This window comes from Corvus cornix, chromosome 4A (genome assembly GCF_000738735.6).
Source record: "Corvus cornix cornix isolate S_Up_H32 chromosome 4A, ASM73873v5, whole genome shotgun sequence".
Classification (NCBI taxonomy): Eukaryota; Metazoa; Chordata; class Aves; order Passeriformes; family Corvidae; genus Corvus; species Corvus cornix.
The window spans coordinates 19,807,413-19,834,217 of NC_047058.1; the positions used below are offsets into that span (position 1 = coordinate 19,807,413).

Here is a 26,805-nt window from a genome sequence, read left to right on the forward strand (position 1 = left end):
GAAAGGGAGCAGGATGGGAAGACACCTGAGGACTCCTTCCCGCCTCCTCCTCGGGGTTCTCCTGACAGGCAGTGGCAGAGTAATTAATACATTCACTAATTAATCAAAACCAGCATCTTCCCCGTCAGAGACTGGGCCCAATTTCAAGGAGATCTGATCTGGGGGGGCTTGGTTTGGGATTTTTTTTTTCCTTCTTTCAGCCAAGCAGCCTCAGCCAGCCAAATTTTATTTTTCTCTCCCCCATTTTGGCTTTGCAAGGCTGTGATTTTTCCCAAGTGGCCAACTGGGAATACACCGCCCTGAGCCCAGCCCTGTCCCTCTGCCACCACCTGAACACTGTGGGAAAACCATCCTGCTCCTTCCACACCTCTGCAAGTGCACAAACACCTTGGCGTTTCCTCCCCACGTTCCTAACAGCACTTCCAACAAAAGACGAGGAGGAAATACAATTCTCTAACATTCTGCTTTTACTCCTTCATGGAATCTTTCCAATGCAACTTCACAAAAGCAACGTAAATAAAGTCTCTTTTTTTTTCTTCTAAAAAGAAGATCATGTTCCACAGATTCCGTAGTGCAATTGGTTATCTGGTAGAAAAAAAAAAAAATATCTTCACTCCATGGAGGAAAACGCTGGAAACAGTTCTGTGGTCTCAGTAAAAATAGGAAAGTCTACCCAGGATGGGCTAGAAAGTTCCAGGTGTGTGTGACACACAATCCCTACAGTCTGCCTCTAGTTGAAGAGGATGGAGTTGGGGTCCTGGTTGGCCATCTGTGCAATGTGCTTTAGTACATCCTTTTTGGTAATGATCCCCAGCAGCTTCCTGGAAAACAAAACACGATTTTAGTGCACCCTCAGGAGGGACCCCGGCAGGGCCACTCGAGCCCCTTGCAGGCGCTGAAGAGTCTTTTGGGATTCAAAGTGACACCCCACAGAAAGTATGACACCCTTTGAGGGTGGGCAGGCCCTGGCACAGGCTCCCAGAGAAGCTCTGGCTGCCCCTGGATCCCTGGAAGAGTCCCAGGCCAGGTTGGACACTGGGGCTTGGAGCTGGGCTGCCACAACCACCCCGGCCAGGGCAGAAGCGGCCCCGCATCCCGCCCCAGAGGGATCCCAGTGCCGCCCCCTTTGCCGGGCACAGAGGAGGCTCTGCCCCGGGCTCCCAGGGCTCTCACCCGTTGTGAGTGACCAGGCACTGGCGCAGCCCCAGCTTGCGGAATATGTCCACCACGATTTCCATGGGCGTCTCGTCCGTCACCGTGAAGGGACTGAGGTCCAGGATGCTCCTGAGTTTCAGCACAGACGGGGAGCTCGGAGGCAGGGGGGGACAGTAGTCAGTGAAACAAATAACTGAGGTGCTCACGATCCCATCCTGCTTCTTCCGGGCGTTTTCTGGAAAGTATTTGATTGAATATCAGCACTCCTTTCCCTTTCCAAACAGAAAAGCATTCCCTTTCCTCTGCCCACATTTAATGGCCTTAGGAGTCCTTTCCTTCCCTTCACCAGAGCTGTTCCCACCCCAGGAGGGTGTGATGAGTTTCCAGCCTTTCTTCCAAGAGAATCATGGAATCATTAAGGTTGGAAAAGACCTTTAAGACCATCAAGTCCAACTGCCCACCAGCACCACCACCATGGTCACCACTAAGCCATGTCCTCCAGTGCCACATCCACGTTTCCTGAACACTTCCAGGGATGGGGACTCCACCACCTGTGGAGGGCCAGGGCTGGACAACCCTTTCCATGAAAAAATTTTCCCCAATATCCAACCTAAACCTCACCTGGCACAACTTCAGGTCTTGTCCTGTCACTCCTTTACCTGGCACAACCTCCAGGATCTCCAAAGTTCCACTGCAGGGGCGGGATCAGCACATGCTTTGCCCAAAGCTGAGGCTGTTGCACCTCATTGTGCTCTGGCCAGGTAAATACAAGGTCTGGAGAACTTTTAACTTCACAGTTTTTAGAGGAGGTAAATAAAATGCTCTGTACTTTTATGAGTCACTGATTTGGGTCCCATGCAGAGCAGTTAAAGGACTATTTCAAAGCACTTAACGACTGGCACAGGCTCCGTGGACGTCATCAGGGTCAGGAATGGAAAACAAGTCAAGTACTGGCCATCCCTCAGAGCTGCAGAGCAGTGCACACACAGGCACTGTGGGTACCTGCCACGCTGCAATCTGATAACCAGCATTCCAAGACCTCCTGGGAAGGGGCAGGTCTGGCAGCCCAAACACCAGGCTGGATATTCAGAACACTTCAGAATATTTGGGATATTTGATCATGAAAACCCAAATCCCATCCTGTGCCTCAGTGTGCACAGCTTGGGGACAGGACCACTCTGGATGAATCCCTGGAGATTCCAAGGAACACAAGTGCAGGAACACATGGTGGTACCACAGGAGGCAGGCAATGCACACGATATCCTAATGCACTCGTTCCTGTATTTTATTCCGTATTGCCCCAGGCAACCAGTGACAGGACAAGAGGACACAGCCTCAGGCTGTGCCAGGGGAGGCTCAGGTTGGACACCAGGAGGAATTTCTTCACAGGAAAGCTCACTAACATCGGCAGGGGCTGCCCAGGGAGGTTTGGAGTCCCCATCCCTGGAGGTGTCCTAGGAACACCTGGATGTGGCACTCAGTGCTCTGGGCTGGTGACAAGGTGAGGATCAGGTTGGACTCGATGATCCTGGAGGGCTTTTCCAACCTCAGTGATGCCACGATCCTGTGACAAGCCACCCTGTCCTTCACCTCCGCTGCTCGCAGAGCCCACACTGCTCAGGGATGCTGGCCCAGCCACCAGCAGCAGGGCGTGTGGCCTCCTCAGTCGGGGACAGCTGGCACTACCAATGCCAGCACAGCCACGTGGGCAGCGTGCCCTCTTACCGATGGAAATGATGAGGTCTCTCCGGAGGACAAACCCGACCAGGCGCTGGGACGCCCGGGACACCACCACGGGGTAGCCGCTGTAGGTGGTTTTGGTGACAATGGTCTCCACGTCCTCCACGGTCATGCTGTCCTGCGTGATGACCGTCAGGGGAGGGTCGTTCTTGCGCGGCCGCATCACGTCCATGGCCCGCGTCTTGTGGGAGAACTCCTCCTTGGCCTCCAGGAAGGGGTATCCGTTCAGGCGGATGTGGGCGTCGTAGATGCCCTCCCGGCCGATGGCATCGGCCACCCACTTGCTGGTCATGGCTGCGGCCATCAGGGGCACGATGTACTCCAGCCCCCCGGTGAGCTCGAACATGATGACCACCAGCGACACGGTCATGCGGGTCACGCCCCCTGCCAACACAGCGCGCCTCAGGTCACTCTGGGACCGTGTCACAGCAGTGCCCACCTCTGGAGAGGGGCTGCTGCCAGCACAGCTGGACTGCCCCGTCCAGCACAATCAGAGCAGCACTGAAACCTCGGTCCCTGCCACAGCACCAGCCCTGGGATGGAGCCCCAGGTCTCTGCGTGGTTTTGTCTTGGCATGTTTTAATTATGTTCTCGAGATTCAAGTCCCAGAGCTACAGGAGTATTTTACAGGAGTTTTGCTCCCATACCCATTCCCTAAAGGGGCACTGGCCCTTCAGTGCTGCCCAGCAGCAAACAGAACCATTAATGAAGTCAAAGTGCATTTATCTTCCATACAAACAATCCCAGAAGGGTCTGGGTTTGAAGGAACCTTCAAGCCTATCTCATTCCAACCCCTGCCACAGGCAAGGACACCTTCCACTGGATTGGGTTGCTCAAACAAGGTGTATCCCCTCTAAAAAGGCCAAAGATGGGGTTTGGTGGCATGTTTTTAGAGGAGAGTTTCTCCTGGTAAAGTAGTCCCTTAGGAGTTAAACATATTATTCCATGGATGAGGAGACTGGAAATTGTGAAAGTGAAGTTCAGTCACATGCACCCAGTCTCTCCAACTCAGCCAAGAGGAAGAAGTGTTACGAGAAAACAGAGCACTTAGAAGCAGAATTGCATCACAAGATTTAAGGCCAGAACAGGAAGTAAAATTAATTAAAACCCCACAGGAAAATTGAAGTTCCTGGGCAGCCTCAACTGTTCTGGCTCACACTCAGGAGCTCCCCACTGCAGCCTGCCGTGCCCAGCACCAGGCTGGGGATGGCAAAAGAACACCACCAGGACAAGGAGCACATGGCACCTTCTATTACAGCCTTTCCTGGGGTTCTTGAGGTGACACCAGCTCTGATGGCCGGCCACAACCACAGCTCTTCAGCCACAGAGTCGCTACGGCGTGGAACGAGATCATCTTTAAGGTCCCTTCCAGCCCAAACCATTCCTTGCTTCAACGATTAAGGCTGGGAAAGACCTCTGAGATCAGGGGGTCCAACCATTCACCCACCACACCCCTCTTCACGTGGCCAGCCCAGCCCCAGCCCAGCCCCAGCTTACCCAGACAGGCGGCGGCGCCCACCATGGCGTAGAGGCCGGGGGTGATGCAGTCGGCGCCCTGGCTGCACCAGCCGCTGAAGATGGCCCAGTCGTGGTGGTAGAAGGCCAACTGCTCCACGGCCACCCCCAGCAGCCGGCCCGCGATGGCCCCCACGGCCATGCTGGGGATGAAGAGCCCCGAGGGCACCTGTGGGAACAGGGTCAGTGAGCACCAGAGCCCCGGCACGGCGCAGAGCAGTGATGGAACCTCCAACCAGAGGGAGGCAGAGGCTTTGCTGGGACTGAGCTGGAAGGGACATTTGAGAAGTCATCTAGTCCAATGGCCCTGCAGTGAGCTGGGCCATAAGAACTGTCCATCAGCTCCATCCACTGCAGGAAAGCTCACACCTGGGAACTACGCCTGCAGCTCCAGATGCTGCACCAAACAACTTCCAGACCATCTGAGCAAGGAACAGCTCCAATTAAGCATTTACAAATTAAGACACTGATTGCTTTGCAATTAGCTGTTGCATCTAAATCACATATATATCAAAAAAGCTTGAGGCAGGACAATTTAGGAGCATTCTGTGTCTAGAAAACAGGATGTGGAGCCCTGAGGCACCAGTTTTGTGACTGCATTTGGTGCCCACACTCAGGCTGGAGGGTTTTTACTGCCCTCAGGTACGAGCAGCAGGACAAACAACTGCAGTCTGTCTCCTTCTGACAGAGCCTGGGGGGACACAGGTCTGCTTAGGGAGGAAACAAAACTCTGCGGGCCCTGCAGAGCATGGGAAGAACATGAGCTGCTTTACAGGCAACCCTCACCTTCATGCCAAAGGTGAAGATGGTGATGAAGACCTTCATGATGAGGGCCAGTGCCAGCTGCCACATGGCCGTGTACACGCCGGGGCCGGCGGCGCGGTCGGGCAGATCGTCCCCCTTGGTGCTGTTGAAATCATTCACGTACTCGCAGAGCTGGGACGAGTCCAAAATCCCACAGTCGTTGAAGAGCTCCGAAATCAGCTCACTGGTGCTCATCCTGGTGTACTCGTTGGGGAAGGCCAGGATGGCCGTGATGGCTGTCACCACAAACACCTCCAGCACCGGGTACTTGCCCAGCCGCGTCGTCTTGCGCCGCCTGCACCAGGCGATGTTGCTGCGGATGAAGAAAGCTCCCCAGAGCCCACCAAATATTCCCAGCAGGATGAAGGGCACCAGCTCCAGCAGATGCCATGGCATGTGGAACTCCACGTAGAAGAGCACGAGGCGGCTGTTGCCGAAGGGGTTGATGGAGCGCAGGGTGAAGGCAGCGACCAGCGCAGCGAAGAAGGAGCGCCAGAGGGTCTTCAGGGGGAAGTAGTAACTCACCTGAAGGGAAGAACAAAGCACCTTTGGTCACTGGACCACTTAGCACGACCCCAGTGCAGGGAGTAAAGCCAGGACAGAGATCCATGTGCTCATTCCCTGCTCTCCAGCCAAGCACCCCAGGCTTGGTGTGGAGCTGCGGTTCAATGGGGATTGCAGCGCCTGGGATGGGCCCTGGCCTGCACACTTCCACTGCAGCACGTGCCCTCCGTGACCCCTGGAGCGACTCACTCAGGTAATAAAAGCTGTTACACATCAGCCATGAGCTGAATGCAGAGAATTCTGTGGCTCTGCAAGGTCCAAAGTACCAAACAGCAGCACTTGCCATCACCGCCACCAACTACTGCTCAGCTGAGCAAATCCATCCCTGCCCTCCTCTGAAATCCATCCTGGTACTCCCCTGAGCTAAACAGCAATGATCCTTTCAAATCTAGATCAGCAGATTAAGGATTAGGTGGTCCTTGGGAAGAAAAGAGGATTGATAAACCAGAGAAGTTTGTTTCCAGGTACCCTGGGACACAGCTGTCAGGAGTGGACAAGGGAAAATGGCCTCAAGCTGTGCCAGGGGAGCTTCAGGCTGGACATCAGGAGGAATTTCTCCATGGGCTGTTTTTAACGCACAGGGTAAGGTCTGCTCTAAAGCAGCATTCCAAGGTTACCTCCTCCAGGCTGAAGAGCACTCCTCCGATGGGAGCTCCAAAAGCCACGGACACGCCGGCGGCAGCCGCTGCTGACAGCACCTGAGGGACACACAGAGGCACTCAGACTGCTCAGCCCTCCCAAACATCCCCTGTTTTTGGTTTGTCTTCACTTAAATTTGTACAACATTTATCTACAGCACAGTCAGCCAGGTTTGACCTGCTTTAAGACAGCAGGGAAAAGGTGGAGTGAGCCAATTCCCTAAGAAGGAGCTCCAAAAAAAATCAGTGTTAGCATTTCAACAGTCCCAGCACCAAACCAGCAAAGTGGCAAAGCTGGCAACTTCCTCTGCTGTTCCAGGTGATCCACCTTAGGTAAAGCATCAGCACAACACAATGGCAGCAACTTCACCTCCCACAACACCCCGACTTTTCCCATCTCACACTGCCCCTGTGTCCCAGCAGTGTCCACAGTGTAACTGGAGGTGCTGTGGGGCCCCCCAAACCCTGCCAGCTCACCCAGAGGATTCTGCCCGGTTTGGTTCAGCAGAAGGTAAACTGGCCAACACTGGCACACCAGAACACGCCAAAACAGAACCATTTACCCCAGAACAGAACCCTGCAGCCTCAGCCCCAGAGCCCCAGCCCCGCTCGCCCTCCCCAGGCCGGTGTCCCCACGCACCTCCCTGCGCTTGGCCTCGTTCTTGCGGTACTTGGTGAAGAGGTGGCACAGGATGTTCCCACAGCAGCAGGCGACGTGGACCAGGGGCCCCTCCTTGCCCAAGCTCAGCCCCGAGGACACGGCCAGCACGAGGGTGATGGTTTTGATGACCAGCGTCCACTTGCCCAGGTAGCCTCTAATGATGAAACCACTTAAGATAGTTTTGATCTGGAAGTCAAGCACACAAAGCTCTACAGGCTTTCATTCAAGCCCTGGTCAGAGCTCCTGGTTTACTGGGCGTTCCCAATCCTGCCCTTCCCTAGAGCTTTCAGAGTCCCCCTGAGCTATCAAAAGTGAGAGAGTCCATAAAGATCTCTCTCCATGCAAAGGCAGAAGCAGCCATCGAGTCCTTCCCTCAGGCCACTACCCCTGCTGGAGGAACACCTAAGCAGTGCCTCCTGCAGCAACGCCAAAACATCTGATTTTTTCAAGGGACTGCATGGAGACTTTAGTACTAGACGTGTTTCAGCAACAGCCTGGAAGAACACCGACGTATTAAGCCATCATCTAAAGTGGGAGAAATTATTCCATAGCATGTACATGGAAATTTTGGATGGTGGATCCCTACCCCACGTGAAAAACAACCCCCTCTCGTTCTCACTCACCTCTGGGATCCCTGAGCCACAGGCATAGGGAGCAAAGCCCTTCACAAGGAGCACAGCAAGGAGGGAGAACATCAAGGCCCAGATAACGTACATGAAATAGTTGAGGATATACGCAAAGGCCCCCTGAAACGCAGAGAAAATTGCCCAAATCAGATGGTTTCAACTGAAACCACAGCAAACCTGGGCACTGAAGTGAGCACCAGGAATGAGCAGGTCATCCCAGAGTCATCAGCTAGAAATGGAGAGACCTGCCCTAAGTCTGAGGTTTCAAGGACAGGCTCCATTCGCTGGGTTACCAATCATGGCATTCCCCCAAAACGCTCATGGGCAAAACACCCTCCAACAGCACACCCTGGACACAGCAGGGACACGCTGCACCTCTAAGGGGAGCAGTGTTTTGCCTCACCCCATCCCCCCCAAGGACAACACCCAAAACATTTGTTTATTGACACCCCTTGAGGACCCCAGCGATGAACCACTGAACCACCCAGAGCTTGGACTCCTGGCATCTACATCCCATCACCCCAGGGATGATACAGGCTGGGCAAACAGGGAATTCAGCAGCAAAACCAGTTCTGGGCACACATCACCTCTCCATGACCAAGGATGAGCTGGGACCAGCTCTTCCACTCGGGACACTTGTCCCTGTCGGTGAAAGTGGTGTTGGACTTCCAGCAGCAGTGCTCATGGTTGAACCAGAACCCTGCCAAACAAACTCCTTCCTTCAGATCCGTCATCCAGTGGGCAGAGATGTCGATCAGACCCGCCAAGGAACCTAGTTGTAAAGGGAAAAAACCCCAAATAATTTAATGAACAGACTCAAACACCTGACGGTCACAGTCTGCCCCACCAATTTCTGACTCACCTCCCAACACACAGAGCAGTGTGGTGCTCTGTCTACAACTATGGAGAGCTAAACCAGAGGATTTGCCTAATTTTGGAATAATTTCAATATATTGAAAAGAGCAGGTCAGGAAACAGAGCGTGGCTGATGATATTCAGAGGCTGTGTTCAACCCCCCCCGCATCACCAGCAATTAATTCTTCTCAATAACTGTTTGTTAAATACAGCACAGCAGCAGTGAGGGAAGAGAGGGATGTCCCACATTCCTGGGGGACTCAGACAAAGTGTGTCACCAGGATGCAGGAGCTGCACCAACACCACCGACACTGTGACAGGAATAACTCTGAATTTGGAGAAAACATTTCCAACCCTAATTTAAAAAAAGAAAAATAAAGGAGGGGAAAGTTACAACTGTGCCAAACAAAACAAGGCAAGCAGAGCCAGCACAGAAGGGAAGGCAGGTTTTAGGAGGAATCTTCAAGTCACTTTTGTGACCAAAACCCCCACAACAAGGAGGCAGAGGCCAGGGACCTCTGATCCACAGGAGTAAGTGGCAGTACAAGCTCCAGAGGCTGCAATAAACATTCAGCAAATCCCCCAGTTAATGTCCAACTGGCCTTCCTGGGTAAACATTAACAGAGGATTTCACTCCATCCCTCATGACAGATGCTTGCTGCTTCCTATCGGGAAGATTTGTATCCAAGTGATTTATTCCTGCTGCCCTGGGGCCAAAGTTTGTTCCTAAGTAATTTAAAAGGTCTCAGCCAGCTGAATTCTGAAAGACACCTGACTTCCAAGCAACACCTCTCACTTCTTATATCTAAGTATAGAAGGAAAAACCCCCTAAAAGCAAGAAACTCCTGCTGGCAACCCCTGGCATTAATCCCTTCAGTACCCACGAGGAGCATTCAGCACAGACATTCCCAGCATTTTGATCAGCTCTGCTTTAATGAATGTTTTTTATTTATTTCAGAGTTCTGTACCAGCAACAGAGCCAGAGCAGTGTCCAGGACACTTGTGAGCATCAGTTTTGTATTTTGGTTTTGCACAAACACAGCCTCAAAGCACTTTAAAATAATTCCCCGTGAATTAAAAGGCAGCAGCAGAGCCCTTGGTGTCCTCACTCCCAAATCCCGCTGCTCCAGGGATCTGCCAGGCCTTGGGGATGAATGGATCCTGATGCTGCAGTGCAGGAATTGGCTTTACCTGGAGGTTTGCTCTCACCTGCCAACAAACCAATGAGGAGCATCAAGAGCCAGCCAGAGAAGGCGTCGCTCACGCTGTGCAGCAGTGCCCAGGTGGACTCTTTGCTTCTGTTGGTGATCTGGGAAAGGGTTTGCAGAAAGAAACAGAAATCCATGAGGACTCTGATCCACTGTGGTGTGAATGCTCCCAAACTACTTGGGGACACTGTCACTCTGCTTTGAGGGGGGAGAGTAAATCATCTGACAGTGGCTGCTCCTACAGCTGGTGCAGTGCTGGGTGGGAGGCGCAGGAGAATGGATCAAGGATCACGGAATCCCAGAAGGGGTTGGGTGGGAAGGGACCTTAAAGATCACCCAGTCCCACCCCCTGCCATGGGCAGGGACACCTTCCACTATCCCAGGCTGCTTCAAGCCCCGTCCCACCTGGACTGGAACACTTGCAGGGATGGGGCAGGCACAGCTGCTCTGGGCACCCTGTGCCAGAGTCCCAAGGAAACGGACATGAGGGGGTCGCAGATTTAATGCCAGCAGAGAGGAACGGTCCAGCTGGGAAGCAGGCACTGGTGGCAGTGGGGAGTGGGACTCAGCCCTGTCCCAGATGCCCCAGGATGGCTGAGGGCTGTCAGTCTCACTGCTCCTGACAGGCAGACAAAGGGTGACAGAACAGCCGTTGTGTGCCTGGCTGGCTCTCCAAAGGGAAACATTCCAGCTCACCACTATTATTCCCAGATAAAAAGGCACATTGATGGACACAACTAACACCCCAAAATGAGGAATACATGCAAGAAGAATCCTTTCTGCCTGGATGAGCTTTGGTTGGGTTTTTCTCTGGAATTCTGTCCCCTTGGCTGGATCTGCACTCACCCAGACTGGGGCATTCTATTTATTTCCTGTATTTGTGCAGGGTCTGTGTTCTGCCTGGGCTCTGTCAGTAAGACACAAGTTGTTTTGTGACACTCAGGGAAAAAAATAAAGAATATGTTGGCAAACAAATAGACAAGTTGAGTTCAGTCACCACCCTGCAAGAGTGCTGCCAGCAAGGCAGGAGCAGGCTGGGGACATGGGTATTTCAGCTAAAGCCCCCCTTGCATTCTGAGCAGATTCCTTTAATTGCAGAGCGGTGAAGTACTGGGAAGGAGTTCTGGAAGAATTGCATTCAGTCTTCTCAAGCACAAAATCCCCACAGAAAGAGCACCATTCACCAGTGCAACTGTGAGAGCGGGAAACCAGGCTGGTTTTGTGCTCCAAAGGCCCCACTGCAAACAAATCAAAGCCCTCCGAAGAGAAGCAGCAACCAATGAACTGCAACACGTTGGATCCAGAGCTCCTTTTCCTCAAACAGAACTCTCAGCTCCCATCCTAAGGGCTGTCCCTCCATCCCAGGGGTCTCTAGGAAGTGCCTCCCTACCCCAGCAAGAGTCACACATTCCTTATCCTGCACTCAGAGCCAGCGAGGAGGAGCAGGAGTTTTTACCTCCCTGTGCCTGTCCCGATCCCTGGACTTCTCTCGCACCCAGTCTATCGTGTTAAAATCTTCGTAGGTGCCCACGCCAGGAAGAGGCTCCTCCAGGAAATCCATCATGGTGCTCGTGCCGTTCATCCCTCCTCCATTATATGAGGAAAAGCCTGGTGGGGAAGGAAAGGGGGAAATTGAGCATTTCTCAGTTTCCCCTCTTCTTATAAAAAACCAAAACTCATTTAGGAGGAAAACTGGAGATTTCAGTGGAAATAAAGAGCTACTGAGGTGTCCCCTGAGCTGAACAGCACAGGCACATGTTCCCAGGTGATCTGTGCCCTTCCCAGCTTCAGCAGCTCACCTGGAGACTGGGGGTTCAAACCAAAGTAAATCACCACCAGCATATAAATGGTGACTTCTCCCTAAATCCAGGACGTGCCACAAGGATATTTTGCTGTTTGAGGCAAGCAGATGGGAGAGGGAGAGGAGAGAAGGAATATTTAGGACTTCCAACAGAGCTGAAGGGTGAACCAGGTGGATGTGGCAAGGATGAGAGCAGGATGGGCAGGAAGGCATGGATGGGAGGAGGGAAACAGGGAAAGCAAAGCATCCAGTGGGGCCTGGAAAGCAAAAAGTGGTATCAAGTGGGGGCTGGGGAAAACACCAAACTGGGACTTGCAGCCTCCTCAGGTGAGAATTTAGCCAAACCACTGGGCCTCCTGTTTAACCTGCTCCAGCCTATGGAAAACGATGCTCAGCTTGGGTGTACATTCCCAAAATTCTGGCTCTGGAAGACAATACGTGTTTGCAGCCATCCAGAGGGAAAAACAGATGAGCAAAACCCAAAATCCAGTCAAAACTGAAAGGTGAGGGGAAGAGGAGGGTTAAAAGTCCCTGGCAGAAGGATAATGGTTGATACCTGAGCATATTTAGCTTGCAGATATCACGGGGGCAAAGGTGTCTCCAGATGGGAAAAATAAGGAATTCAAAGAGCTGCCCTCTGCCCCATCATCTGAGGCAGGAAGGGAAAAGAGCTGTGAAGTCTTCCCAAGCCCATCTCCCAGACTGCCACAGCTGCAGGAAAACAAGATGAGTCATGTACAGAACTGACAACCACCACAAAATAACCCACTTAAAACAGCTCCTCGCTTCACTTGGGACAAAAAAAGGTGGAGTTCTCCAAAGCTCTTCCAAATGCTGAGTACACAGGCCGTGAGCCCCAGCTGCACTGGGAGGAAAACGGGGCACGTTTTCCATGAGGGATCTCTGGTTTTAACAGCATTTCTGAGACCAGAAGCTTGGAAATACAGAATTAGTATCAGGGCTTCCAGAGACTTCCCCACTAAAATATCCCCACTGGAAATCCTAGATGCTGTTCCCTCAATCTGATGGATCAGAATCTCCTTGAATAAACCATCCTGACCACAACAGGAGCAGGTGGAGCACGGCGAACACTGAAGTGCCTGGAACTCCTCCTGCCACCGGGCTGGTGCTGCTCCAAGGACACAAGAGCTACCCCAGGAACAAACAGAGGCCTCATCCCAGTCACCTGAGCAAGTCCCACCTGCAGCCCAGAGCAGGAGCTGGGTTTGTTCCCCCAGGAATGACCACCTCTCCCAGAAGCACCCCAACCATGCCTGTCTCCGTGCTGCAGGCAGCAGCATCTCACTGGTTATTCCTTGTCTTTTTTTTTGGCCTATCTACCATAATCTTTCCTAAAGATAAAAGATACAGCTGTTCTAAAGAAAAGTATTAATGAAGGAGAGCTCGACCAAGCTAATAGAACACCCTGAGAAGCATTTGCTGCAAGAAGATGAGATCAGGCATATTCCATGCTCACTCTCCTGGAATAACTGCCCAGACCAGCGACTTTGAGCTGTCCTGGGAACCCTCTCCCAGCTCAAAGCTTGTCATGGAGCACCAGGAACCAGACCCTGAGGCACAGAGCAAGCACAGAGCTGCAATGACAGAGGGGCTCCAAGTCCTGGTGCCCCCAGCAAGACCCTGACGGCACCCGCAGTCCCCCAGGCACAGCCCCTGTGGTCTCCAGACCAGGCAGGTGCAGTTTGGAGCCTGATCCTGCTCTCCAGGATCCCTGCTCAGCCCAGCCTGCCATCCTACAGCACCAGCATTTCTATTCCCAAAGGAGAATCCCAAGGCCTCCAGCCACACACGATTGTTCATTTGACAGATGATGAGAAAACATCTTTATATTTTTTCCAGGGGTAATCCAGAACTATAAAATGGCTGACAGCCATAAATATTTATAAAGATCATATTTCCTGCCTCAGCTTGCTGCAAATCAAAGATCCTAGGATTCCCAGATAGGAATAAAGGAGGAAAATGAGCTCAGTGATGCCCTGCCAAAACACATCCAAGATGATTGCACAGATCTCCCTGATTGTAACGTCCAGATCTCCAAGCCAAATTCCATGCCCGACACAGCGAGTGGAAAGCACCCCTGTTACAGCTCATTTCAAACAGAGATTTCTCAGTGTTTTGATCACCCCCAGAAGGGGTCAATTAATGCCCCACTTCAGGCCCTGCCGGGCTCAGGAAAACCAGGCTGCACTTGGTGCTGTGCCATGTGCCACCCTGCAAAGCCACAGCGTTTGCTGACTGTCCTGCACCTGGAGAGCTCCGCCGCTGCTTCCCTGCTCCAGCAAATCCCAGCAAAGCAGGGGGCTCGCAGGGGAGAGACAGCAAACAAACACCCATTACACACCAGAACCCCTGCAGCCACCCAGCCTGACCCAGCACCCTCATCCCGGCCCCGGAGCCGCTGCCAGCAGCCCCACAGCGTGCCGGGCACATGGACACAGGCACACACTCCCCTCGGCTCACATCTCCTTCTCCTCCCCGGAAGGGTCTCCTCGCCCTGGCTCAGCCGCTCCCAGGCTCAGCCGCTCCCCGTCCCGCAGGAGCAGCTCCGGGGGCGGGTCGGTGCCATGGCCGGGCTCAGGGGCCATTCCCGGGGCTCACAGCGGCACTCCGGGCATCCTCCTCCTCCTCCGGGCTCCACTGAGCCCTCCCCACTCCTGGCGTCACCGGCACCGTCACCAGAGCCAGCCCCTGCACACATCAGGGGGGACAGTGCCACCAGAGCCAGCCCCTGCACACATCAGGGGGGACAGTGCCACCAGAGCCAGCCCCTGCACACACCCGGGGGGACAGTGCCACAGAGCCAGCCCCTGCACACACCGAGGGCACAGTGCCACCAGAGCCAGCCCCTGCACACACCGAGGGGACAGTGCCACCAGAGCCAGCCCCTGCACACATCAGGGGGGGACAGTGCCACCAGAGCCAGCCCCTGCACACATCAGGGGGGGACAGTGCCACCAGAGCCAGCCCTGCACACACCCGGGGGGACAGTGCCACCAGAGCCAGCCCTGCACACACCGAGGGGACAGTGCCACCAGAGCCAGCCCCTGCACACACCCGGGGGGACAGTGCCACCAGAGCCAGCCCCTGCACACACCGAGGGGACAGTGCCACCAGAGCCAGCCCCTGCACACACCGAGGGCACAGTGCCACCAGAGCCAGCCCCTGCACACCACCGAGGGCACAGTGCCACCAGAGCCAGCCCCTGCACACATCAGGGGGGACAGTGCCACCAGAGCCAGCCCTGCACACACCGAGGGCACAGTGCCACCAGAGCCAGCCCCTGCACACACCTGGGGGGACAGTGCCACCAGAGCCAGCCCCTGCACACATCAGGGGGGGACAGTGCCACCAGAGCCAGCCCCTGCACACACCGAGGGGACAGTGCCACCAGAGCCAGCCCTGCACACACCCGGGGGGACAGTGCCACCAGAGCCAGCCCCTGCACACACCGAGGGGACAGTGCCACCAGAGCCAGCCCCTGCACACATCAGGGGGGACAGTGCCACCAGAGCCAGCCCCTGCACACATCAGGGGGGACAGTGCCACCAGAGCCAGCCCCTGCACACATCAGGGGGGGACAGTGCCACCAGAGCCAGCCCCTGCACACACCCGGGGGGACAGTGCCACCAGAGCCAGCCCCTGCACACACCTGGGGGGACAGTGCCACCAGAGCCAGCCCCTGCACACACCGAGGGGACAGTGCCACCAGAGCCAGCCCCTGCACAACACCGAGGGCACAGTGCCACCAGAGCCAGCCCCTGCACACACCTGGGGGGACAGTGCCACCAGAGCCAGCCCCTGCACACACCTGGGGGGACAGTGCCACCAGAGCCAGCCCCTGCACCCCCCGGGGGGCAGGACCGGAGCGAGGAGAGGGTCAGGCTCGCAGGAAGGACATAGGGATGGGGAATCCCAGAGCAGTGAGTGGAGCCACTTCAGCAGCACCCGGGACATTTTCTCTGCAAGAAGGGATTCCCCAGGACTAACACCAGTTTGCTGTGCTGCAGACTGGGAGCTGCAGAGAGCTGGGAAAACACCTGCTGCTAAATCCTGTTTGTGCTCACAAACACCCGAGATCAGGCTTTGGGGTAGCCCAGGCACTCCGACCTCAGCTCATGGAGTCACAGAGGGGCCTGGGGTGGAAGGGACCTTAATGACCATCCCATTCCACCCCCTGCCATGGGCAGGGACACCTTCCACTATCCCAGGTGGCTCCAAGCCCTGTCCAACCTGCTCCTGGCACCCCAGCCTGGCACACTCCCTGCTCTGCAGCCCATTCCCAAAGCTCTGTCCCAAGTCACGATGCAGCACAGGAGAACACATTTAACAACAGCCTCCTGACAGCGGTGGGTCAGTCACTGCTGCACTGACAGACAAACCCCTTTCTTTTCCCACCCGCTGACATTTTCCTTGCTGAGTAACTCCCATGCTCACTGTCTTTCCAGCAGGCAGGCACTGGATTTTCCTTTCGTCCTCCGGGCACAGCCAGACTTCAAAGGCTCTCCCAGCGCCAGCCCCACGAGCAGCCTTTATCTGGCCCTTATTCAACGCACACAGAGCTCAAAGGGGCTGGTGATTAAGCTCCTCGGGCTCCAATTTGCTGGTGATAACTTGTCACTCACAAATTGTCTGGGAGGCTGAACCTCTGCACCCTCCCCACTTGGACTTTGGTCTCACTGATAAAAGCTCCGGGTTCTGTCTGAGGTCAAGGAGGAAGGCGGGTGAAGAAAGCAGGGGAGATGAGCCAGCTCAAGGCTCCCACTTCAATTTTTAATTTCGTTTTTAATTTAAGATGCAGAATAAATCCATCACTGCTAAATCCCACAGCTTCAGGTTTCACACCTGGCACCCAAACATCTGCCAGCAAACATCTGAAGTCAGCAGGGGAAGTTCCCAGGGAGAACTGAAACTGATGCTTGGGCAAGGAGCTCTTCCCCCTTTAAAATTTCCTCTTTTACTTTAGTGTCACCTCCCTGAGGACTGGAGCACCCTGTCAACAGAGAGAGCCTCACCCAGGGCAACCACTCCCCAGAGCTCAGCAGATCCATGTGGATTCATCCCTTCTCCATGAATTCCACAGCTCAGACTCAAGGAGGAGGAGCAGACCCTCTGGCCAGACAAGGGGTGGCAGGGGAAGCACCAAATCCCTCCATGCTGCCACACTGTGAGATTGTCTCCATGACAGAAAACCTCCAAAATTACAGATAAGGAAGAAGGGAGGGGAAGGAGGGGACATATCACAGCCCCCCAGGAACGGCTCAGTGCTGCCCTTCCACGGCACTCACAGCCCTCCCTCCTGCCACTGCCAGCTCTTCTCTTTGGAAGCAGCTACTTTGGAAAACCCCAGGAAGGACTCTCCTGAAGCCAGAGGATGTGCTCCATGTCACAGCCCAGGAGCCACACAGACGGGGATGCAATCCAGCACAGAATCCTGCAAACTCTTCACCCTGGTGCCAGGGAACACCAGACCCAGCCCGGGCAGAGGCCAGCAGGATCCACACAGCAAATATTACCATGAAACCCTAACCACAGCCATCAGGAAAAACAGCAAGGGGGGAGAGCTTGTGGGTGTTACCTCCCATCTCCCTGTCGAGCGGCGGGTCGTCGTCTGCCATGGAGAAATCCATGGATGCTCCAGCGATTTCCAGCATATCCTCATCGCTGGTGGCGCTCTGGAAGCTGCCCCGACGATAGCCCTTCTGATCCATGGCCAGTTCTTCCAAACCTCGGGGCAAAGAGAAGCTTTTTAGAGCACAAGCAGGAAAACTCATTTTCTAACCCAACTGGACTGACACCTGACCCTGGAGACCCAGAGGCTGCACTGCTCTTCCCATGGGAAGGGTGAGTGCAGTGCTGTCACCTGAAGCTCAGGCTGGAATTCCAAGGTTTTGGAACAGCTTTACAAATCTCTTGCACTAGATTTCGTAGTGTCACATGCCAGAAACAAAGAGCAGGTCCCAGTACAGCTTCTGAACCCACCTGGGGAGCCACAAACATGGCAGAAATGGGGCTCAAAGAACAAGTTCAGCAACCACTGCCCACCCAAGAGGAGAGTCCTTCCCTAACAGGGATCCTACATCCATCCTCTACTCATCAATCCACTGGAAAAGGGCTCAAACTGGATTTTGGATAACGAGCTGCCAGCATAGAGGGACAAGCACTGCCCTGGTCCTACTGGTCACACTGCTCTTGATCCAGGCCAGGTTGCCCACCTGGACTCCCTGCTGGCCATGTGCACTTTTTTCCAGAGAATTAAGAGAGAAACCAACTACCCAGCTCAGCCCTACTCCAGGAAAGGAAAACGCCAGCCAGCACTTCCCAATAGGCTGAATTACACACTCTGCAGAAAACTCTTCCTTATTACACAGAAAAAGCCACCACAGCACACAGAAAAAGCTTTGGCACTGCACAGGGCGCTCTTTGCTGAGCCTTACACTGTGGAACACCATGTTCCTTCACTTGTAAGCGGTGTTTTCTCATTAAACTGTTGCAGAAGATCCTGGAAAAGATGAAGCTGAGGGGAGCTGTGTGCTTGGGAAGGCACATGAGCAGCTGCACACCCTGGGAGCACACAGACAGCGTGGCCTGGAGAAACCCAGGAATTCAAAGTTAGCATTTGCCAGCTAACAATGAAAGTAATTAAATGGCATTGAAGTGCTGTGGTGCTCCTCCAGTGAACTGCTTCCAGGGAGCTCAGTGGATCCAGCTCCCAGCCCAGGAGGCAGGGATGGCCCATCGAGCCTGGCAGAGAATTAAGGGAACTGTGCTCGCGTGTCTCGGGGCTCGTTTGCAGCATAACATGGTTTTACAGGGATTTTCCAATAAGACTCTGCGTGTGTAAATATGTGGGATATGGGGTTAAAATATCTCTGCACTTGTAGAATCGAAGAGTGGTTTGGGTTGGGAGGGATCTTAAAGCCCATCCCATCCCACCCCTGCCACGGGCAGGGACACCTCCCACTGTCCCAGGCTGCTCCAAGCCCCAATGTCCAGCCTGGCCTTGGGCACTGCCAGGGATCCAGGGGCAGCCCCAGCTGCTCTGGGCACCCTGTGCCAGGGCCTGCCCTCCCTCCCAGGGAACAATTTCTCCCCAGAATTCCATCCAAACCTCTCTGCTTTGCACAGAAAGCATCGGGTCCTGCAGCCCGGGCAGCCGGAGTCCCTGCTGGAGGAGCAGAAACCGGAGCAAGGGCACCTCCTGCTCCCCCCAGTCCCGCCCCGAGCTGCTTCTCATTTACAGCTTTAAAACTCAAAACCACGGCAGCAAACACGGCACCTTCCAGCCACAGCAGAGCCCAGGGAACAGCCGGCAGCCCAAGAAGGACACACAGGAGGCTACCTCCGTGCTCACTTCTCCTGGCAGCTCCAGAGACACAGGTTTCAGACACTTTTTCTTACCAAAACACTCCCTCTACAGGTAAGCGATGCTTTCCCAGGCACAAGGAATAAAACAAAATAAAATAAAAACTAGACTGTTTTCATGCTTTTCTGGTTGTTCCTTTACCCCAGTTGTCCAGCTGCCTCCTTGCACAGGCCGTGGCACTGCCAGAGGCCCCGGAGCACACGTACATACCCCAGGGCTCCTGGTGTCCCCAGCGCCCGTGTGATGCCATCCTCCTCCAGCAGCTCCCATCCACCTCCTCCAGCGGCTCCCATCCACCTCCTGCGCCCTTCTACTCCGTCCTGGTGTTCCCCAGGGCACTCAGAGAAAGGGAAGCAGCAAAGCAGAACCCGGCAGGGTCCCCACGACACCGCCTGGAAGTGACTCAGATGACAGGGCTGGCAGCAGGAAGCCAGAGCCTCGCTGCCATCCTGCCGGGATGATCAGCCCTCGCTGCGATTTCCAATCCAAAACCCAAGCATTCCAAGGTTTTCTCTCAGTTCCAGGCTTCGGTGTCACCCAGCAGATGGGCTCCCTCAGTCTCACCATAACACCTGTCCCAGTGCCACCGTGGCACCAGGGAATGGGCCCGGGACTCCGAGAGCACTGCCACGCTCGGAGCAGCCCTTCCAGCCAAAGGCTCGAGGCTTTCCCAGTCAGAGCACGGAAAAAGCTCCCACAGCATTTTTCCCTCCCTGTCAGAGGAGAGGCTCGACCCCAGCTCCAGCAGCACGGACACGGCACCAGGAGAACCCCGCCAGGAGCGGGCAGCAATCCCAACCAGCCACCTCTGGAGTCGCTCCCGCTGCGGGAAGGAGCCCGCTTACCACCTGGTGGCTGTTTCCTCTGGGAACCCAAAACCCTGGATCACAAGAGTGGGCGTTTTTCAGAGATCAGCAAATCTAAGCTGAGCTTTAACAACTCAGAGCTCTCCTTCCCCCCCAGCCCCACATGGTTCTCAGGCACATCCCTTCCCACAAGTACCAGATCCACTGGTGTACAAAGTAGGAAAAAAATGCAGAATGAGCCAATTGTAGCTGGGGGAAAAAAGGAAAGTAAAGGAGAAAAAAATGTAGCATTTGGCTGTTGGGTCAATACTCCTGGGAGCCAGCAGAGCCAGCCTTTCAGTCCTGGAATGCCTTGGGTTGGAAGGGACCTTAAAGCCCAAGGGGCAGGGACACCTTCCACTCTTCCAGGTTGCTCCAAGCTCCATCCAACCCAGCCTGGAACACCTCCAGGGACAGGGAGTCCACAACCTCTCTGGGCAACATCATCACTCTACAGGCTCCCACCAACACCAAAAAATCCCCACATTTCCCATCCTGAGCAGAGGAAGGGACTCCATGAGGGTGAAACTCCATCTCTGTGTGAACTGAGGGAGGTGGTTTGGATTTTGCTGTATTCCAACCCTCAAAACACGGAACCCTCTGCAGGAGGAGTTGGACTGAGAAGCCTCATGCACAGCTCTGCTGCCAAATCAATAGCCCAGGGAGGGGCCAGCCCTGTGTCCTCATGCTGTGACAAAAGAGCCGATGATTTGCCACAGGCAGTTCCAAGACAATGTTATTTTTCCAAGCCATTCTCTCCTCCAGCTCCCTGTGCTGTCTGAAGGGACCACAACCAGCCTCTGCTTCGGTAGAGAGGAAACTACACCAAATTTACACAGGCCTGGAGTGACAGGACAAGGGGGACTGGCTGCACCCCAGCAGAGGGCAGGGACAGATGGGATATTGGGAAGGAATTCCTCCCTGTGAGGGTGATGAGGGCCTGGCACAGGGTGCCCAGAGAAGCTGTGGCTGCCCCCAGATCCCTGGAATATTCAAGGCCAGGTTGGACAGGGCTTGGAGCACCCTGGGATAGTGGAAGGTGTCCCTGCCCGTGGCAGTAGATGGTCTCTAAGGTCTCTTCCAACCCAAAGCACTCCAAGATTCCGTGGCAGCTCCATTCTCGGGGTGGCCAAGGAGGACTCTGGTGCTCCCAGCAGTGCAGGAGCAGGATCCTGGAGCAGCTGTCCCTCCCGGGCCAGTGGCACAGAGCTGTGCTGGACCCGGCACAAGGCTGACCTCTCCAGGCAGCCTCTCGCCCTCGGCAGCTGCTCCAGCAAAGACAAACACATCCCGGGAATGCTGCTTGTGTGGGGCCAGGGCTGCCCGGCCACGCCAGCCTGAACAATAGGAGGTTTGAGAGAAACTGGGAATCCTACCAACACAGGCTGAGCACAAAGACTTGCATTGTTTTAGGGCTTGGTCGGGGCTCCTTCGCTGCTCTCTGACGTGCACTCACACGGGCCCGGGAGCCAATACCTCAGGCTCTGCTCTGACATCCCTCCAGCAGGGTAACAGGGGCTGGCACCCGTCACCAGGTCACGGCAGAGAGCAGCGCATGAATCCTGGGCCAGTTTGGGTTTCCCAGGCACGGGGCTGACACAGGGTGCTGTGGGATTGACTCACTGCCACCCCGGGATGCACAGACACACAGAGCCCACGGCCTCACATCCACACCAGTCCCACCTCCTCCGGAATAATCCACCATTCCACAGAGCCCCTCCGACACTGGAATACCCAAATGGAGGCAAACAGCAACATCCCCATCCCAAAACCACCCCAGCAACTGCTCAAGCAGCAGGTACAGACCAAGGTGAGCACACAGATGTGCCCAAAGGCACTGCCAGCCCTGTTCGGAACCAGCACCAGTCCCCCAAAAGCCAAAATAAACGTTGTTTAGCCAAATCCAGCTGAGCTGGGAGCACTGGTACATCACAGCTCAGTTAGGAACATGTCTTGGTTACTCACTGCTATCTGCCCCATCCATTGGTCTCACCGCAAAACCTCTTTTTTTTCCTCCTAAACTTTCTGTCATTACCATTTTAGCTCTCACTTAAAAAGCCACAATCTCAGTCCAGCCACCTCTTCCCAGGAGCTTCCTCACAACTACTTCCAGCTTCTTTTCTTTTTGCTTAATGTTTTGACTACAACACGAAAATGCCCAAGACCAGATGCACAGGTAGTTTGTGACCAGTTGAGGGGAGGTTGCTACTGGAATCTGAACTGTATTTTCCAGACTAGATCCAGTTATTTACAGCAGTGTCCATACTGAAACACAACAACAGCTTCTGCACCGTTCCCAGCCTCTTTGGGAATCCAAGACAGTGTCACAGCTCCGTGCAGCAGCATCACTCTGTTTTCCCAACATACCTGTGTGGCTGGGAAGTGATGACTCCCAGGTGTCCACACCACCCACCCAGCTGCCAGCCCGCTCCGCCAGCCCTCGGGCACACGGGAGGAGTGTGACTAACACATGACCCAGAGGGAAACAGCCGGAATAAACAGGGCTGGTTTTCATCACGGAGCTGATCCGGCACTGCTTCCGTCCTGAAAACACCGGAGTCTTGGATGAAGGCTCCAAAGGCACCTCCTGCCAAAATGTCTAGTCTTAAACCGGGTCACAACCACAGGTGTCCCCTTGGCAAGCTCCTTCCCCAGGAGAGCTCTGGGGAGCAGGACATCCCTACAGGCCCTGGTTTGCTTACAGGGTTAGGCTGCTCCTTGGATGAATTTCCAAGAGAGGTGTCCACAGCCTGTGCTCAAGGAGCACAGCCAAGGTCCGTGCTGAGGAGAAGTGGGCTCAGGGGCTCCCAGATGGCATTAAAGTGGCTTCAGGACCTCTCTCCATCCTCTCTCTGGGACAGTGTCCCCAGGGTGCAGCCCCACAGATTCACCCCAGTTCACAGCAGTGTGTGAGAACAGCCCCGGCACATCCGCCACAGAAGCAGCTGGGAAATGGCCTGGATGCAAGTGAGAAGATGTCAGTACCCAGAACCACGGAATTCCAGAATGCCTGGGGTGGGAAGCAACCTGAAAGTTCGTCTCTGTGCCCTGGGCAGGGACACCTTCCACTGTCCCAGGCTCCTCCAAGCCCAATCCAACCTGGCTTTGGACACTGCCAGGGATCCAGGGGCAGCCCCAGCTGCTCTGGACAACAAGTAAGATAACTCTCTACTTCCCAAATAAGGGAGTTACTGGTTTGTGGCTTTGTTCTGTAGTATTTTGTAAGCTCATTTCCACTTTCCAGGTTATAAATGTCCCTCCTGGAGTGGCACACCGTCCGTTCACCAACACAGACGATCCACACCTTCGGATCACGTGCCTTACACTTATCCCATTCTTCCCATATCTGCTATGTTTAGTTATTTTCCTGGAATTCAAAAGGAAAAAGGATCTGCTGTTACAGATCTAACAGAGAAAGCTGATGCCCAAAACTGCGCCAGACAAAAAAAAAAAAAAAAACACAAAAAAAAAAACCAAATAACCACTGATAAAATATCATCTCAGCTCAAACATTATCTCTTTTTCCCCATTTTCCTTTCCTTCCTCCCTTTATTGTTTTAATAATGGCTACAACAGCAAGACTTCAACAGATATTTCCAATTATATTTTACAGTCCAGTTTAGTGCCACGCTTGCATCAAGTCCCCACTGTAAACCTGTCATTCCACGCTTTGTGAACGCCCAGCACTGGATCTCTTCCAGCAGAACACCTTCCTTGTGGTGTTCTTTCTAGGGGACACTTCTCAGCACACCCCAAAATCTAAACAGCACCACATGGAACCAGATCTAGACTCATTTTGGGGAGATCTGAGCTCTGCCTCTTGCTAAGCAAGGTCGAAAATCCCCAAAATACTGAAATATGGGCTACAAGAGGTTTAAAAGGAGATTTTCAGGCACAAAGAGATCATAAAACACCCAACTTGTATAAAATCCTAGGAGAGAACAGCCTGGGAAAGCCTCCCTGAGGCAAGGGAGAGGGTCAGGGGAGGAGAGCCAGAGCCCAGGCCAGGGCTGCTACTGAGCCTCCGGGGAGCCACATGGATGACCCGGAGCTGCTGCCAACTGCAGGGGGAATTACAGCTGAGCACACCAGGTACCAGGTACCTTTCCAAGCCCTCCCTCTCCACAAAATCCATCCCAGCTGCTCAGCACACGACAAGGAGATGATTTTATACATTTTTATTGAACCACAGGATCTCATTCCACTCACAGGCACCTCCTTGACCGGAACTACAAACTCTCCTTCCTTGTTGATGGTTAAGAAACAAACAGAAGTGCCTGAAGAAGGGAGGAATAAAGCCAGGCCTTTGGAAGTGCTGGGTCACAGCACAGCAGCTCTGAACCCCACAGCACTGAGGCAGAACAGGCTGGCACAGCAGCACTGGAGTCACTCTCCAGACTCATTGAATTTCCAGGGATGGTTCCAACCTCCTCCCAAACCAGGACACACATTCCAACCTCACCTTCCACCCAGCAACAGCACAAACTGGGACATTTCTGGGTCCAAATACTCAGCAGGAAAAGCCATGAAGAGGAAAAGGGACTATTAAGAAGAAAATCAGGGATATGATGGAAGTATCCCACCCCAAAATGCCACCAGTTGTTCTGACAGACCAAAGTGCTGAGCCAGGCTTGCTCCTCTTCCCAAGCTCCAGGGACAACTGTACCATCCTTGTTCCAACTAAAACACATATTCATCCATGGAGAGCAAGGAATGGTGGCTTAAAACTGCCAGAGAGCAGGGCTGGATGGGATATTGGGAAGGAATTGTTCCCTGGGAGGGTGGGCAGGCTCTGGCACAGGGTGCCCAGAGCAGCTGGGGCTGCCCCTGGATCCCTGGCAGTGCCCAAGGCCAGGCTGGATGGGGCTTGGAGCAACCTGGAGCCCCTGTCCCCGGCAGGGGGTGGCACTGGATGGGCTTTAAGGTCCCTTCCAACCCAAAGCATTCCGTGATCTGTAAAACCAGGGCTCACAGTCCCTCACAAGCACTGGCACGTGAGGCTGTGCTGCACCACCACGAGTGGGTTGTTATCCCAGAGGGAACAATTAAAAGCCTGATGCACAGAACCACTCACACCTGAATCCCAGCTGCTGGACAAACCTGCTGGATGAGTCCGTGACCAGACCACGGCAAGGTCAGTCAGTGCCAGCCCTCACCTGTCTGGGCAGCCTGGGGCTGCAGACATCCTGGCTGACTCCCAGAACACCCAAAGGACGTGGGATACTGCATGGATGAACTCTGTGAACATGCTCCAGGTGAGGAATTTGGGGGCCAATTTGCCTTCCTTTACCAGCAGCCACATCCAGCTGGAGACACAGCTGGTGCCACCTTCCACAACGAGGATGGAAGAAGAAAATGAGGGACTGTGACAGAGGGAAAGAAATCATCTGGGATTTGGGGAAGGGGGGGTGAAGGTGGATGCAAGGCACAGGAGCAGAAGAAGCAGGTGCTCCTTGAGAGCCAAGGGGCTGCAGCCCCTCCATCTGCAGGGCCACTGCACACACGAATCCTTGAGGATGCCTGAAATATCCACACTGTGGACCCATTTCTCACCCAACTGCCAGCTTTGTGGCTTCTTAGGGTTTTTTTAAACAGAAAACAACCCGGGCCAAATGGGATGGAACAAATAATGCTGGGGAAGGACCAAGGAAAGTGCTGAGATGAAAATCAGATCTTTCCTTCAGCATTACCCTGTCTCAAAGGCACAGGAGTTGCCAAGAGCAGGGAGCAGCAGCACAGCTGTACACAGAGGGACATGGGAAAGGAAAAGCACCTCTGGCACAGCTTCCCAAGAACCTGCTACAAACAGGGCAGAGGAATGAGCTCTGGAATTTTAGGGCCCACAGTGATTTTCCAACCTCTGAGTGTTCAGGCAGCTGAAGAGTGTGAGCTCCGAGTCCACTCAGAGACCAAAGGAGATTTCCAAAGTGGGCACAGTAAAGCATAAGAGGCAGGTACAAGAGAGCTCCAGTAAACATCCCACTTTTGTCTGGGAGCTGCTCCCAAGCCACTTCAGCTCCTGGAGAATAATCCTCAGTGGCAATGCCACAGAATCCTGGGCAAACCAAATCCAAACCTCAAAAGACATTTTGGCGCAGCCAAGTTTGGTCACACACCCCAGCCCATTCCCTGCCCTGTGCAGAGGGTGGGGGCCACTCCAGAGGGGGCAGCCCAGCACAGCCAGAAGATGATTTGGCTGCTGCATCCCAAAGAATTAAAAACAATTCTCTATTCTACACAAGCACCATCCATGCAGCACTTGGAAACAAAAACAATCCTGTTTTTGAGTCCCTGTGGGAACAAAGGGAGTCAGAGGAGCAGCACTGTCTGCCAGCCACGCCTCCACGGCCTCCGGGTGCTCCCAGCCCTGTCCCACGGACCCCTGAGCCTGGAACAGAACCACCAACACCTGGAAAATCCCAAAGTGTGCATTCCACAAACACCTGCTCTGAACAGATGTAAAAAGCTGAATCATTCATTTCATTCTGGCTGCAAAAACCTGAGGAACAAGCTCCAAGATTAAGGAAGGCTTTAAAGCCTGGACGACCCAAAGCTCACAGCACCGAGAGGCTGGGAACACACAGTATCCCAGGATTCCCAAATTCCAGCTGCTCTATTTCTCACCCTGCCTATTCCTGGAGGCTCCTTCAGAGGCAAGTTTCCCTTGAGCACCCAAACAGACCCAGAGGGACCCCAGCTCTACCCTGTGCACTGCAGCAGGGACACACAGGAGTGAATCCCATCCCCGTGCTGCCCCATCCCGTTCTCTGCCCCCGGCACCGGCATTCCCCCACGGAGAGGTCAGCGACCATTCCAGAGGGTCATTTATCCATCCAACAAGCTGTGTCAGTACCTCTCCCAAGGATCAGCTGCTCCAGCCTCCACTCTGGCACTTCCTGGAGCTGCTGGAAGAGAAAGAGGGTTTCAGGCAAGGAAGCCCAGCCAGGACACAGGGCCCTTCCCAGGCTGAGCTGTGGAGCAGGGTCAGCCCTGCACCTGGTGCAGGGGG

General features: G+C 54.2%; 1 protein-coding gene across 5 annotated transcripts; it reads right to left on the reverse strand.

Moving 5' to 3' along the window:
- Positions 1–449: 449 nt before the first annotated feature.
- LOC104691593 (H(+)/Cl(-) exchange transporter 5) lies at positions 450–26,805 on the reverse strand. 5 transcript variants are annotated; one of them, XM_010403150.4, is made up of 13 exons: positions 26,650–26,805; positions 17,164–17,313; positions 11,223–11,374; positions 9,768–9,867; positions 8,291–8,475; positions 7,701–7,823; positions 7,057–7,263; positions 6,396–6,476; positions 5,197–5,739; positions 4,393–4,579; positions 2,881–3,279; positions 1,174–1,390; positions 450–821 (listed from the first exon to the last, which is right to left on the reverse strand). In XM_010403150.4, exons 2-13 carry the CDS (start codon positions 17,294–17,296, stop codon positions 731–733), a joined length of 2,418 nt encoding a protein of 805 aa, XP_010401452.2. In that variant the 5' UTR covers positions 17,297–17,313; positions 26,650–26,805; the 3' UTR covers positions 450–730. The 5 variants fall into 5 exon arrangements, with proteins under 5 accessions (XP_010401452.2, XP_020440399.1, XP_010401454.1 ...); XM_020584810.2 differs by lacking the exon at positions 26,650–26,805 and adding an exon at positions 19,162–19,603; XM_010403152.4 differs by lacking the exons at positions 17,164–17,313; positions 26,650–26,805 and adding an exon at positions 16,023–16,091.

Excerpts from the sequence above, each read along its gene's own strand:
- LOC104691593 (XM_020584810.2), bottom strand. The coding sequence starts at position 19,201 with ATGGCATCACACGGGCGCTGGGGACACCAGGAGCCCTGGG. Across the intron at positions 7,824-8,290 it reads TCATCCTTGGTCATGGAGAG|GGGGCCTTTGCGTATATCCT; the intron begins GTGATGTGTGCC and ends TCTGCGTTTCAG. Across the intron at positions 822-1,173 it reads TGCCTGGTCACTCACAACGG|GAAGCTGCTGGGGATCATTA; the intron begins GTGAGAGCCCTG and ends TTTGTTTTCCAG.